The sequence below is a fragment of the Mobula birostris genome, chromosome 18 (assembly GCF_030028105.1).
Source record: "Mobula birostris isolate sMobBir1 chromosome 18, sMobBir1.hap1, whole genome shotgun sequence".
In the NCBI taxonomy this organism is placed as follows: domain Eukaryota; kingdom Metazoa; phylum Chordata; class Chondrichthyes; order Myliobatiformes; family Myliobatidae; genus Mobula; species Mobula birostris.
In genome coordinates this window covers 17,295,449-17,311,646 of record NC_092387.1, presented here as the reverse complement: position 1 = coordinate 17,311,646, position 16,198 = coordinate 17,295,449, and the positions used below count along the sequence as shown (strand labels likewise).

At 39.7% G+C, this 16,198-nt stretch overlaps 1 protein-coding gene across 1 annotated transcript in view; it reads left to right on the top strand.

The window, feature by feature from the left end:
- The window catches only part of trip4 (thyroid hormone receptor interactor 4), a 108,074-nt gene that overhangs the window by 69,225 nt on the left and 22,651 nt on the right, over positions 1 to 16,198 (top strand). The window contains exon 12 of the mRNA XM_072282282.1: positions 8,860 to 8,956. Coding sequence (XP_072138383.1) covers positions 8,860 to 8,956 — 97 coding nt within the window. The remainder of the gene's footprint in view (positions 1 to 8,859; positions 8,957 to 16,198) is intronic.

The following is a 16,198-nucleotide window of genomic DNA, read 5'->3' as shown; positions in this document are numbered from 1 at the left end:
AAGCCAGCAGTAATCCTTGGAGCAATCATTTCTAAAGTTTAATCTTTGTTAAATCTTCCAAGCTTATAAATATACTTAATAAATACCACTTTCAAAATGGTTGTGAAAGATCATAGCTAAAGTGACAATACCTTCACTGAAGGTGGTCCAGCAACTCCGCCACATAAAGAGAGGTAATTTTGAGTGAGACTGACAAGTTATGAAGGGATAGATTTCTAACTCATGCTGACGCTTGTAGGAGGTAGTTGGTCTTGAAGCCTCTAGACTTCTGTGTTACTTTCTGTCAGTTACTTCCCTAAGATTTACAATGTCTGGAAAGCAAAGTGCTATGGAATTGTGTTGTACTATCTGTGATCTGCTATAAAATATCCCTTGAGCAGCAAGTGTGTAACCCCAAATAATATTTATTGGACCTGCCTTGCCCTTGCAAAAAGATGTAGATTCTCTTGCAAAGGCAGCTTGTTTATGCAGCTTTGAGCTGATGAAGGAATTTGCAATTACAAGCTTTGGAAGATGTAAATGATTTTGTTTGCATCTGCTCTCCCACAGGTCTTTAAAGAGAGCTGTGTTACAGATTCATTTTTAAGTGGTTTCCTACTTTCTGCTGTGGCCTGGTAAATAAGAGAGAATCCTTAAGAATGTTTCTTAACACCACAAGAGAAAGACATTGGCCATTCGGCTCTCTAAGCTCATTCCACCATTCAATCGGATTATTGAACCTACCTCCACTGTCCCCATATCCAGTAATTCTTACAATGTTCTGAAATTTATCAGTTCCAGTTTGTCCATGTTAGCCTTCAGTAGCTTGTGCCCTGACCATCAAGGAGCCATTGAGTAACCACATTCCCTATATCATGCCATTTAAGGTTACTCAGCATTTAAAAAATAAATATAAATTGTTCACAGCATGTTGACCAACAGCCAACGGTAGGTCATCTTTCTGCATTGTGATGCACATCTACTTTAAATGGATCAAACAAAACTTTGGTCTGAAATTGATACATGTACAGGGACTTGTGCAAGAGAAATTTTGGAGTTATTGGAGTCATAATTCAATACTGGATTCATCCCATCATTGTTGTACTTGCAATTTATTTGGAGGATTTTAAAGAAAATTTTTGGCTTGTACATAGTGCAATTTCTTGTCTTTAAAATTTTTAAGAATACTCTTATGGCTGGAATGGTGAATCAGAACAAAATATCATTACCCACTGTGTCAGGTTTGTCTTCGGGGCAGGGTTGGAGGAATTCACATAAGTTAAGGCAAGTGTGCTTGTTCCTTGTGGTTTCAGTTGTGTCCCAATGGGAGTGGTTACTTGGATTTGTATACTGGGTGAGGCCCCATTGATTTACTTTCGCATCTCAAATGTTGATGATGCAATTAATATGTTTGTAATTGTTGGGTTTGGATAAACACATTGGAAGCAGAGAATGATGGGAAGGAAAGATATAAGGTCGGCAACTATGGTCATTTTTTTTGTAGTCCTATCCTGCTTTTACCTCTCACATCTGTGTCGTCGTCTTTTCACGTAGTTTTATATTTCTCTCAGCTTCTCTCTTCATTTATCAGCTCTGCCTGCAGTTTTAATTGATTTTGTCATCCTCCTGTCAACTTCCAATAGAGAAATCGTTCATTGCCTTTATGAGATCTCACTGTACAGAAATCAAATGCTTACTTGTCTACATAAGAACAGAAAGTGCTGCATAAAAGGGAAACACAAGAGATTCTGTAGATGCTGGAAATCTAGAGCAATATGCACAAAATGCTGTGGGAACACAGCAGATCAAGCAGCACCTATGGAAATTTCTAATGTTATACAAAGGTTGTGATTGTTGAGAGTTCATTGTTGGCCAGGGCTGTGGGGCCTTTAACATCTCCCCTGAAAAGGAGCAGTCTCTGAACTCTGCCCCAGACTGTCCACCTAGGCAATGAGTTGCAGTCCATGCAGTTTTGTGGCTCAGGCGATGTTCTTCTGTCTTAAAATATAGTGCGAACCCACTTGGGTTACTTGATTTTGTCTTGTTTTAAATGCGATTGTTTACTTTCAGGCACTGTATAGAACTAAGGGATTTTATTTCACAAATGTTTTAGAGAGATGATGCTAACGAAAGCTGAGCTGTTGAGGTTGGGTCACAATGGTCAATCAAGCCAGTCATTTTGATAGATATGGACTTGCAACAGTGGAAGTCAATTCTTCCTTGGGGAATTTCCATGGCTATCCCCTTTTCCTGTAACTCCTTCCTCCCCCCCCCCCCCCCAAATTGTTGCGTTGTAAAAAATTTTATTATTAAACTGATTGATCTCTTTGCATTCAAGTTTCATTGTTAAAGGCTTGGAACATGATCATTGGAAACAACGTTTAAAGAGCATATTTACTGTCTATTTTTTGGTCTGACTGGATTCACAGCTGTTCTATGAGGAAGATTAATTCGAACCTTGACTCTTTCTGAGCAATATGATCACGTAAGACTTCAGCACATCATCACTAACTAGTGGGTGGTCCATCAACACAGCAGATAGCACTGCTGCCTCATAGTTTTGAAAACTGGTTCAATCCTGATCTCTTTTCCCATCTGTAGGAATTTTCCTACAAGTGACCTCATGGGATATTCCTGGGTCCAATAGTTCTCTACACATCCCAAAGATATGCTGGTTGTTAGATTAATTGGTTACTGTTAATTGCCACTGGTATAGCTGGGTGGAGTTGATGGGCATGTGAGTGAGAATCGGTTACAGGAAAATAAGTAGAGGAATGGGACTGTTAGGATTGCAGCCAGAGCTATGTGAATTTGATGGGCTGAATGGCCTCTTACGCTTATAACACATAGACAATAGTAAATATGAAAGTTATTTAAAATTTGAAATAATATTTACTGTAGATTACAATTACTATGTGTTTATTTTGGCACACACACAAAATACTGGAGGAACTCAGCAGGCCAGGCGGCATATATGGAAAGAGTAAATGGTTCACATCTTGGCCCAAAATGTTGACTGTTTACTCTTTTCTATAGATGCTGTCTGGCCTACTGAGCAGTTTGTGTGTGTTGCTTGGATTTCCAGCATCTGCAAATTTTCTCTTGTTTGTGTTTATTTTGGGTTGTGACTATTTTACATATCTGCTTTTTGTATGTGCACTTATCACATGTTTTTTGTTTGTGAATTTATGCACATTTGTGCATATCCCTTATGTCTGAAACTCCATTCAGAGCTGTCTTAATGGTTATCAAGAAGACACTCTGCAACCATCTGGGCTGAAGTCCATCCAGAATGAAAAGGCAGCTATTTTATAATCTACGTAAGATAATTCTGTTTTACCCTTTGTGTACAAAGAAACAAAAAACTCCAGTTTTCTGTTTACTGTCAACACTACCATAAATTGCTTTTTGTTTTGCAGTGTTATCACTGAGCCTGACCTTGTATGTTATACTTAAGGCTACTCTCACTTAATCCAAATTCTTGTCCTTGTATGTGGCTGTGACCTGCTACTCAATCTTGCAACTTTCCATTTCACAGAGAACCTGAACCTCATTTAAACTGAGAGACACGGGAGAAATAATCTTGCTCCAGTTTTCAAGAGCTCACTGTACAGACCTGTGTTTTTTTTAAAAATTCAACTACTTGTTTTTCATTGTGGAGGTGAAACAAGACAAACATGTCTAAGTAGTAAAGAGATAATTTCTAATCTGGAAAGATCTAGGTCGAATTGATTTGAAAACTGCCTCAGCCTTCCTTCTATCTATTTGTATCAGGCAGGCGTGATGATGAGCACTGACAGATATGACACCCAAATCTGCTCTGTACATTGGAGTTTGCTCAGGTCCACATTGAATGCTTGATTTGAAAAGCATTTCTGTGTGCACACTGACATTTTCCTCCCATCTCTGTCAATTGTGGTCAGTGTTTGTCAGCTAGCATCAAGGAACTGGGACATCTTTGACAAAAGGAGAGCTCTTGCCTCTTTAATATATTGAGGAGAAAAGAATCCATTTGCTTGTTGTAGCAAAGTCTGTACTATCCTCCTTCTTACAGCAAAAATTGTCAAGGAATAGCTTGACATTTCCTTTTTGTTGATGCTTTATTTACTTGAAAAGTTTGTTTCTGCAGTTCAGTGACCTCAATGGAAACTAACGTGCAAGTGTCTATGTCCCTGAATGGATTTGAAATTGAATTAATTAGCACCATCTCTCTGAGTCATCAGTCTTGGTTGTTTGGTCCTTTTTTATTTGTTCATGGAGTTTGAGTATCATTGACAGGAGCAGAGTTTAGTGTCCCGAAGTGCCCTCAAAGCTGATGGTGAGCCATCTCCTCATTCTTCCTCTTTGCAGCAAATACATTCCCATTATGTTGTTCCAGGAGTTGGATTCAAGAGGATGGACAAATGGGGATAGTTATGATAATATATGACCTGGAAGGCAAATTGAAATTGGCAGTACTTCCATGTTCCCATCTTTCTTGCCTTCTTTCAATGTACAAGTCACAGGTTTGGGAGTTAGAATATAGAAATTTACAGCACGTTACAGGCCCTTCGGCCCATAATGTTGTGCCAACATGTAACCTGCTCTAGAAACTGCCTAGAATTTCCCTAACACAAAGCCCTCTATTTTTCTAAGCTCCATGTACCTATTTAAGAGGCTCTTAAAAGACCCTATTGCTAAAGCAGTCTTAGTTGGTTGCTCAAAGGTTTCTGTTGTCATTGCACACTGCAAAAATCATAAGTGATATGGTAGTTGTTTATGGTGGTGGATGTAATGCTGTGATGGTTTACAAGCTACTTGAGCCTTCAATCAATCTGACAACTAGGGTGTATTTCATCACACTCCTGACTTTTATGTATTGGGATAGAATATGCCTTTTAGGAAGACAATGTTGTTCTAATGCTATTGGATGCCAGCAATGCCAGAGAACCTGTTGCCGGTCAGATGCAGATTCTTCTCTACCTCTTGAAGAAATTTTAAGGTCCACCTGATAAACTTCTTGTCCTATACTGGTATTCAGTTAGTTACTGTATGAGTGGGTTTTAGAATAACTATAAGAGTATGGAATTCTTCACTGAGAGAGAGAAGACAAAGGAAATGGGACACCAAGCTGTTAATAAATTTCATTTCAGCAACAGAAAGAGACAGGAGAGAAAGCCAGTTTAAGACACAGCAACATTTGCTGATATTTCAGAAGGAAACCTCCTATCATTGTCTTTTTCAGGAGTCTGCCTGGACATCCGAAGCACACTTGGGGGGAGGGGTGGTTAGATGCCGGTGCATCTCGGCTTGGCATCCCACCAATTCCAGGCTGGAATTTTAGTGTTCTGAGGGGCTGGATACACTATATACAGTATCTATCATTTTGCCATCTGAATGGTTTTGCTTTTGCACTCCGGTGATTTCTAATGGCTTCCTATTCACCAGGTGTGCAAATCCCTTGTTTCTTTCTCTACAATCTTCTGTCTTTAAGTTCTGTTGGCTCACTCCCATTCTCCTTCTCCCATTTGCATTGGGTGTCACTTTATCCAGGTTTCAATGATCTGTTGTAGCCTCCCTACAAATACGGTGCTATAAATTCCAGTCTAGTCCACCATGTGTCTTTGGGCTAAGATGCTGGGTAAATTACAAATAGAGCCCAAAGTAGGGAAATTCTTTAATGAAAGTAACGACAAGGGTGAAACAAAATGTGTCTACTCAAAGAACAAGCAAAGTACCCGTACCTAATGAAGTCTGGATCAATAAGAGATAAGTAAGTAAGAGATTTGAGTTTTCTACAGTTGCATTAACTTCCTTGTGAAAATTACAGAGAGAAACCAGTAGATCAGTATTTAGACAATAGGTGTAGGAGTAGGCCATTCGGCCCTTCGAGCCAGCACCACCATTCACTGTGATCATGACTGATCATCCACAACCAGTATCCAGTATTTCAAATATAGCGACATAAGAGACTGCAGATGTTGTAATTTGATGAACAGCTAATCTGCTGGAAGAACTCAGTGGGTCGAGAGAATCTGTGGGAGGAAAGCCCTGAAACATGAACATTTCCTTTCCCTCCACAGATGCTGCTCCATCTGCTGAGTTCTTCCAGCAGATTGTGGCTGTCAAAAATAAATGCTATTGATGCCTCATTTTATTTTACACGACCACAATTATGATGAAAAGTAATCCGTGTTTCACACATATAGGAGGCCACTGGTTTGATTCCAGCAGACTTGGGGCATTATAATACAGTGTATTGTTTTGATCTGATAATACAGAATGAAGTTCACTAGGGATGGGTGTGTGCTTGTGCCCTGTTGTGAAATATTACTTGGAATGCCATTTAGCTGTCCACACATAGATTTGGCCAACCTCGCTGGTTACATTGCATTTAGCTGTACTCGAGCATTCTGTTTATGACTTGGAGTTTTCTGAGTAAATTGTTTTGAATGCTTGGTCTAAAGTTCTGAAAAGAGTTAATAGATTTGGTTATTTTTCACCTGCTAAATTTAAAGTGCTCACATGAATACGTTTAAAGAATGAGGAAGATTCTGTGGTAAATAATAACACCTTACTTTTCTTGTAAGCAGCATTTACTCACACTCACCCACAGATGTTGAAATATAAGAACTATCTACAGATCTGTGCTACTGCAACAGATAATTGCAGATTGAATTGCATTACTCAACTTTTTATACTGACATTCAACGTAATCGTTTTCAATTAATTATGGTTAATGTTAACGTACATCGCATGTCTCCATCTGTTCTATTGATTTTATATAACAAATGTTATAAACGTATAAGTTTATATAGATAAACTGAAGTGGAACCATGGTGAGGAAACAGGCCAGAAATGATTATTGAGTGTTATTATTGAAACTGAGGCAGCTCCTTGAAAGCAACTTTGCTGATTTTGAACTCCACTGGTCATTTGAGGGAAGGATCGATCAAAGCTACTATTGCCTCCATGGCTGTCAACAGTGGAGGTGAATGTGTTAGATATGAGGAGTGAAAAGTGTTCAATATCGATAGGGATAATTAGAAAATAAATCTTCCATCAGAACCAACTTACTAACCCTTACTAATCCATAAGTCTTTGCAATGTGGAAGGAAACTATAGCACCTGGAAGAAACTTGGAGAGTCATTGATAGGAAAGTAATTTGCAGAGCTGTGGAGAATGAGCAGGTCAACTGGATCATTGTGATGGATTGGATTTCTGAATAGCGAGCCAGCATAAAGCCAACCTCTGCACTCTTTCAGTTATAATCCTAGCCAACTCTGAAGTGTAATTATTGTAAATTGGGAAATGTTTTAACCAGTTTGCACTCAGCATAGTCTTACAAACTGTTGCGATTGCATAATGTTTCTCAGTGATAAATATTGGACAAGTTACTAGGTAGAGCACCAGTGCTACAAAAAAAATGTTACATGAGTACTTCCTGTTCACATAAGCAAGAGAGCAGGGCTCAGCTTAGCATCTTGGCTACATAACCTCATCTCTTACAGCAATGTGCTAGAGTACCCTCTGTAACCATGCCCATGGAGAAAGACTTGAGCCCGCTATGTACTGACCACTAACTTAAAAATTAACCAGTGGTAAATGGTCCCTGCGGTGGAGAATTGGAAATGTCATCTCCTCATAAGGTCTTTTTAATAGATTTAGGCTTTTTGAAAACGTATGATACTTGCCTACAAGAAAACCCTGTGAGTGAATTCAGTTTCCACTTAAAAATCTGAGAATTTGGATTTGCGTGGTGAAGAAATCTGCATCACTGACCATAATGCTCTTTGAAAAATACTAAGCAACATTTCTCCACTGACCTCTGGTGTGTTTTGTCCATTCCCCTTCAGTCGGTGGTAGGGAGAGGGAATGGAGATCTGTCTCCCACCAAGGTTTTGTGTGTCTCTGACGAAGCTGCATTGTCACTATATCCCACACTTCTTTAACCCGCTCCTAATTTATCAAGAATAACTTTTAACATCCAGACCCTGATCCTATTTTGATTAGCTCCATTGGTACTCTTAAGGGAAAAATAAAGGGACATCACAATTCCTTGGAGCTTCTGGTAGTTTACATAAAGTAGTCAAACAGCATAGTTGCATTGACAACAAAAAGCCTGCTATTCCTGGAGGTCTCTTGTGACTTTCTGGAATCCTACTTTTGGCAATTATTATTAGTTATTCCTTGCCTGAAGTCTTACAAAATTATTTTATTTTTGACTGGGTGGTCTGTGAAGCTGAGTGGTGCTTGGTTTATTGCAACTATGTGGTACAGGAATGAAATATTAGTGCGCAGCTGTCCGTGTACTCAAATGGAACAGGATCGTTGTCCTTGTGTTACAGAGTGAACTGAACAGCTTGATCTTCCAGTTCACAAATGATATGTCTCTAGAAACTGGTTCTAATCACAAGTGGACTGCAACACCCAAACCAATTTTCATTCCTCTGTGAATCTGTAATAGTTCCAAAAGATCCAGTGATGCAGATGATAATGCTTAATTATCATTTTGCAAGCTGCCAATTTTTCATCTGAAGTTGACAACACTGAAATTAGTGACAGAGACTCCATTTGAAGCATTTCACTTAGATTGTTTTACACACAGCTCTTTACAGGAAATTGCTTCACACCGATATTTCAAAAGGTTGTACCCTAGTTTTCAACCATTTAGAAAGGTTGGCATGAGCTGGGTAGTGGAATATATTTTAACCAGTACTGCAGTGTCAGGTGAGTTAATTTTTCAGCTAAAGGCAGCTTAAAATCAATTATTGTTTTGTTCTTCATAAAAGTGCAGGCTCGGTTTTGGGAAGGGATTACTGTGGTGGCTAAATTGGTGGAGAGTGATTTCCCCATCTCACCAAGGTTTAATAATTCCAATGTTTTCCTTTTGTTTTCAGTTTGCAGATCAGGAGAGTGGATCCCCCTTTGTATTTATTTGTACCAATCCACAGGAGCTTCTAGTGAAATTTCCACTGAAAGGAAGACACAAGATCTGTAAGTGACAAGTCTTTGTTCTATAACTAATACTCTGTTTGGCCCAGTTACTGGGTTTAAAAGCCCAAGCACAAAAGATTTGCCGGAAGATTGCCTTGAAATGCAGTTAATATTCTTCAGTTTACTTTGCTGACTATTTTTGTTTATGTAAGAACAAGATAGATCAAGCAACTTTTGTTGCTTTCCTTCATACTGTTTAATAATTTTCTTTGCTTTATAATTGTTTCATTTCCCTTAGAAACAATTCACAAATTCTGTGTTAATAATGACATCTGACAATTACATTTTCTCATCTCCTTTTGTATGTAAAATTATTTTATCATTCACTGGACGAGAATGTCCAGTTGAAGGCATTTCATATGACGACTTCAGTTAGTGAAAATAATTGACTTAAATTTACATTTCTAATCCCTTCAGACTTGGGTCAGCACATCAGTAGGAGGTAATTGAATGTTATCATTGATATTCTGTTATAATAAATATAGATGTACCTTTGTGGTGGACCTTCCACAATGTGGATATCCAATCCTCTTCATAGTTAATTAGCTATTTTTGACTTGTTAACGCAGTTCAAAATAAAGAAACATTGCAACTGATCTATGTGCGGTAAGACGTCCTGGAGAGCAATGAAACAACTTTCTTAAAAAATTTTTGTTAAGGGATATTGGCCAGGATACCGGGGGAAATACCCTTGGCAGTCATAACTCCTTCAGTACTGCTCTGGAGTTTCACCTTGGATTATATGCTTGAGACTCAAGCAGAATGAACACACAAGTTTCTGACTGAAATCTGCATACTATCCATTAGGCCGTGGTCAAGAACTAATTTTTAATGAGTTGTTTGATCAGTAAGGGAGATATAGTTGTAGTGGCCATTTATTAGGTACACCTGTACATCTCATTAATACAAATATCAAATCAGCCAATCATGTGGCAGCAACTCAGTGCATAAAAGTATCAGACAAGGTCAACAGATCCAGTTGTTTCCAGACCAAACATCAGAATGGGGAAAAAATGTAATCTAAGTGATCTTGAACATGGAATGACTGTTGGTGCCAGATGGAGTGGTTTGAGTAGCTCAGAAACTGCTGATCTCCTGGGAGCACTTCACATGCTCTCAATCTCCACAACAATTTTCAATTCCCTATCCCTGATCGGCTCATTTTCACCATGGATGTCCAGTCCCTAAACACTTCTAACCTCCCTCGAAAAGGTCTTAAAGCTCTCCATTTCTTTCTCGACAACAGATCTAACCAATTCCCCTCCACCACTCTCCTCATTCATCTGTTGCAACTGGTTCTAACCTTCAACAATTTCTCTTTCAGCTCCTTACACTTTCTCCAAACTCGAGGTGCAGCACGGGCTCTCTCATGGGCCACAGCTATGCCTGCCTTTTCTTTGGCTACATGGAGCAACCCATGTTCCAAGCCTTTCCTGGAAATGCTCACCAACTCTTTCTGCACTACATTGACAACTGCATTGGTGCTGCTTCATGCAGCCATGCTGAGCTCGTCAACTTCAGAAACTTTACCTGCAACTTCGACCCTGCCCTTAAATTCACTTGGTCCATTTCTCACACCTCTCTCTGCTTTCTTGATCTCCATCTTTAGCGACAAGCTGTCTACCAACATCTTTTATAAACTTAGCAATTCCCTTGCTATCTTAACTATTCACCCTATCTCCTGTAAAAATGCCATTGCCTTTTTGTCAGTTCTTTTGACTCCGCTGCATTTGTTCCCAGGATTAGGATTTCCTTTTCAGGACATCAGAGATGTGCACCTTCTTCAAAGAACTGGGTTCCCCTTCCTCTACCACTGATGCTGCCCTCATCTGCATCTACTCCATTTCCCAGACATCCACACTCATCCCATCTTCCCGCCGCCTTAATAGGGATAGAGTTCCTCTCATTCTCACCTACTACCCCATGAGCCTCTGCATCCAACACATAATTTTTCGCAAATTCTTCTACCACCAAGCAAATCTTTATCTCTTTCCCACCACTATCTACTTTCTGCAGGGATCGCTCCCTCCATAATTCCCTTGTCCATTCAACCCTCCCCACTGATCTCCCTCCTGGTACTTATTCTTGCAAGCAGTAGAAGTGCTACACTCGCCCATTCACCTTCTCCCTAAATATTCAGGGCCCCAAACAGTCCTTTTAGATGAAGCAAAACTTCACCTGCAAATCTGCTGGAATTGTCTATTGTATCCGGTGCTCCCAGTGCAGTCTCCCCTACATTGGTGAGACCTGACATACCCTGGAGGGCTGCTTTGTCGAGCACCTCCGCTCCATTCACAAAAAGTGGGATTTCCCGGTGGCCAACCATTTGAATTACTATCCCTATTCCCGTTCTGACCTTTCGGTCCATGGCCACCTCTTCTGCCATGATGAGGCCAATCTCAGGTTTGAGGAGCAACTCCTCGTATTTCATCTAGGTAGCCTCCAACCTGATGGCATGAACATTGATCTGTCCAACTCCCCCTCCCACCCTTTCTTCAATTCTGCACTCTGACCACTTACCTCTTCTCCCCACCTACATATCATCTCCTCCTGGTGCCCCTTTCTCTTCCTTTCGCCCATGGTCCACTCTCCACTCCTATCAGGTTCCTTCCTCTCCAGCCCTTTACCTTCCAGCTTCTTACTTCTGCCCCACTCACCTGGCTTCACCTATCACCTCCAGCTTGTCCTCCTTCCCCTCGTCCCACCTCCCTTATTGCCTGTCTGTGTACCAGAGTTTCCCAGCAATCTGTTATGGATCTCGGCAAATGCTCATTTGTCCCTTGATGATATGATCCATGAACAGTGGATTGGCTTTCATTATGTTCACAAAGGAATTTTGCAGAAACATGTTGAGTGCATGTATTGTATTGCAACCTGCTCAATTAGTTTCTGACATTGAAATAAACCTTCAAAGAGAACAGATTCTTGGCTTCTGAAAAGTATAATTATGATAGGTTCTAAAATGCAGCAAAGCATGTTATTAGAAATCATTCATAGTAGATTAGATGCAGCGGTGGGGGGGGGGGGGGGGGGGAGGGAAGGGATGGAGAGGACCAAGAGAACAGATGGGAAGTAGTTTTCCCTAAGAGTTCCAACTTCCAGGCATTGCATTTCTCCCAAAAGTAATGACTAAATATTTCACTGCTGTGATCCCTCTGTAGTAACGAGAATGTTGAGCATAGCAACAGTCTGGATTAAGCTAGCATGAATATGATACACCAAATGGCCTTCTGTGCTGTATTATTCAGTTACTCCATATCATACCCAACCTCTTGGCACTTACAGTCTAATTGTTTGACTTCATATGTTACAAGATCAAGTATATTTCTTACCATTTTGTCACTAGTTCTATGAGGCTTCTGACCATCTCTTCAAGTTTTCTGGCTTGCGGGGCAATTTTCAGCTGTGTTTTAACGTGGTTTGCACTGTGAAGCATTATTAAGGGGATCTCAGTGGATATATAAAGTCATTGATCTTTATAGCAAGATGCTCTTTATACCACAAGTAAAAGTAGTAATTAAGTTATTAGTGATTATGTTCTAGTTCTTTTAATGGAATTTTCATAGTACTGTTAAATAAATTCAGTATGTTTATATTTCATACAGGACAATGAGGCCATTCAGACCATCATGTCTGTACTTGTTCTGTTCAGGAAGCTTTCCAGTTATTTTTGCTGTTCTTCTTTCCTCATTTTTCTCAAATATGTATTCATTTTCTTTCTTATTTAGGTATGGGATTTACTTGTAGCATCCTATCTGACAATGCACTCCAGGCCATCATTTTGCACTATTTTGTTTTAATTCTGTGTTCACCAGTGTTTCTTTTTATTATTTACTTTAAATCTGTGTCCTTTGATTATTGATCCCTCTGTCAATGGAAATAGATGCTGCATTTACAGAATCGGTTTGCACAAGTGCCCTTGGCTAATTAGTTGAAGATCTTGAGTAATGCGACAGTCAGGATGTAATCTGCTGGCTTTTTTTTTGAGCTTGTATTGAAGAACTTGGAGACTTCATATAACACGCACAAAATGCTGGAGGAGCTCAGCAGGTCGGGGTTAGTCTATGGAAGGGAATAAACAGTCAACATTTTGGACCAAGGCCCTTCATCATGAAGGCTTCCTCCAGCATTTTATGTGTGCCCAAGATTTCCAGTATTTGCAGAATCTCTTCAATACTCTCCTCTGTATCATGGCTATTAATTCACTGACGATATATCTGCTGTTACCATACAGCTTGACAGTGCCTATTTAGACAAGATTGCATGAACTTTGGAGGCAGACAATAAGGTGCAAGGCCATAACAAGGTAGATTGTGAAGTCAAGAGTCCATTTTAATGTTCTAGGGGATTACTCAGTTGCCTTACAACAGCAGGATAAAAGCTGTCCTTGAGCTTAGTGGTACATGCTTTCATACTTTTGTACCTTCGCTCCATTGGGAGAGGAGAGAAGAGAGAATTTCCGGGGTGAGTGCTTCACTGAGACAGCAAGAAGTGTAGAGTCCATGGAGGAGAGGATGATTTTTGTGGTGTGGACATAGCCCGGAATAACTCACTGCAGGATAACTGGAGACAAAAACCTCCTATGGCTGTGGTTTACAGTCCTCACAACAGTAGCAGTTGAAGAAAGTCTTCAAGTAATTGACACAGTTCCGAGCTCAGGTGGAGGACATTACCTGATAGATACAGAAAAAGATTCAAGGTTGCCCTTGTTGCGTCCTTGAAAAAATGCAATATTCTCACTGACTCCTTGGGACACTGGCCTGTGACCATTCACGGTGGAGAAGCAGCATTTGAGACAGTATTGAGACCTTGAGTACATATGTTGGGAGTACGCAGAGGTGTAATTGACAGAACAAGGATCTGAATCAGTTTTAATTTCACTGGCATAGGTCATGAATTTTGTTGTTTTGCGGCAGCAGTACAGTGCAATACATAATAAAACTATATATTACAATAAGAAATGTGTGTGTAGTGAAAAAGGAGAGAAAAAAATAGTGAGGTAGTGTTCCTAAAACGTTGAGTGTGTATCTTCAGGCTCCTGTACCACTCCTTGATTGTAGCAATGAGAAGGGGATATGTCCTGGATGATGGGGATCCTTCATGATAGACGCCACCTTTTCAAGCTATTGCCTTTTGGTGATGTCCTCGATGCTGAGGAGGCTCATGCCCATGACAGAACTGGCTAAGTATGCAACTTCCTGCAGCTATTTCCGATCCTCTACAGTGGCCCCTCCATAGCAGACAGTATGGAGCTCACCATCCCTCAAATCATTCTCTTGACTGCCTTGTCAGCCACCTCCCCCCCCCCAACAGTGAAAGAGTATGTAGTTCCCATATGTGCTACAGAAGTCACTCTTCATCCTGTTGGATTTCCTCAGAAGAAGAGTAATCAAGACAGAAAATCTTGCTGCAAAATATATTAATCATTGGGGACTTTAATCAAACTAGAAATCTTGAGCAACACACACAAAATGCTGGAGGCTTGTTTTGAGAATGAATTCATTGAATGTGTTTTGGGCAGTGTTCCAGAGCAATTACATCTGAGACCAATTGGATAGAGTTACTCTAGACTCTCTTGTGTGGAGGCGAAGTTGATTTGTATCTTCATAATAAAGGATTCTCTTTCTGGGTGGGGACAGGGGAGTGTGGAAATAATCTCAACTGATATATAAACAAAGTATTATACAACTCAAGAAGAGAAAGGTTACTCAGAAGTCCAAGATTTGAATTTAATTCAAGTCAATTACAAACTACCTGTATATTGGGAAATTAAATTAAAAGATTTACCAGCAGATAAACTTAATTAACATTTCATGGCATTCAACAGATACATATTTTATTGTGAAATAGAAGTTCCTCAGAAAAACGGATCCATTGATGGCTAATTAAATAAGAGAAGAATTGAAGGATAACAAATATAGCAGCTCTACTATGGATAGCCAAGAGAGGAGGAATGGGAATCTGTAGACCTACCATCCTGCCATCAATTGTTGAGAAAGTACAGCAATCTTTCTTTAAAGGTGGAGAATTTTAAAACTCATTATGTAATTAGAAAAGTCAACTTTTTTTTATAAACAAAACTGAAGTTCGATAAATCTAGTTAGCTCATTTAGATGTAATTAGTGGTGGAACCAGTGGCTGTCGTATACCTGAATTTTTAAAAAGATATTTACTTAGATCCCACAGGAGGTCATTTCATAAAATAATGGTGTGGATGGAGAATTTAAGAAAAGATAGAAAATAAAGAGTAGAAGTAAATGGGTTGATTTTTGGTTGCCAGAGAGGTGTGATGTCAATCAATAATAGGCTCTCACCTCTTCACAATTTATATTAATTACAGTGACAAAAAGAGAGGGCTTCTGAGTTTATTCGTGGTAAGAACTTGGCATATTAGCAAGTTGTGAGGAGCACTTAGCCCGCAATAAGCACATTAAGTGAGTGGGCAAAAAGATGGAAGTGGAATGCTGTGTGGGAAAATATGAGGTTATATACTCTAAAGGAAAAAATGTTCAGCTGATAAGCTCGAGAATACTGCATGTTGAGGCACTTTGGTTTGCTGGTTCATGAAATACAAAGTTAGCATTAACATTAGGTACAGTAAACATTTTGGAAGGAGAATGGTATGTTTCCTATTATGGTTAGAGTGAATAAGTAGGGCAGTCTTGTAATTGTATTGGGGCCAAAGTGAAATGACACCTGGGGTAAGCAGAATGTGTAGTTTTAGCTTGTAATCCCAAGAGATCGTGAATTTGCCTTGGAGCTAGTGTTTATTCACTTGATTGATTCCTAGGAGTGTGAGTAAGATTATATGCTCACCAGAGTTTAGGAAAATGAACAGTGTCACCATTGATGTATACAAGATTGTGAAATGAATGAACAAGATAAATGTGGAGAGGCTGTTGCTGCTTCCAGAACCTGGAATCACAGACCTCAGATAGGGGTTGGTCTGTGAACCTTTAGAGTTTTGTGCCTTGTAGAAATGCTATAACTCAAGTCATTGAGTGTATTCAAAGCTGAAGGAATGATTTTTCAGCACAATGTTATGGGGATCATGAGGGAAGGTGAACCTAGGCTGCATTTGATTTCCCTTAATATTGAATGCAGAAGCATCTGTGAGGAACAGTATAGTCTGTCCCAGCTTCTGTTCCTCATTCCACCAATTTCACTGCCAATCTGTTACCAAAGACATGATAAACACCATCATACGCAGTGTGGCGGAGTGATCTCAGTTGCTGTTTTTTA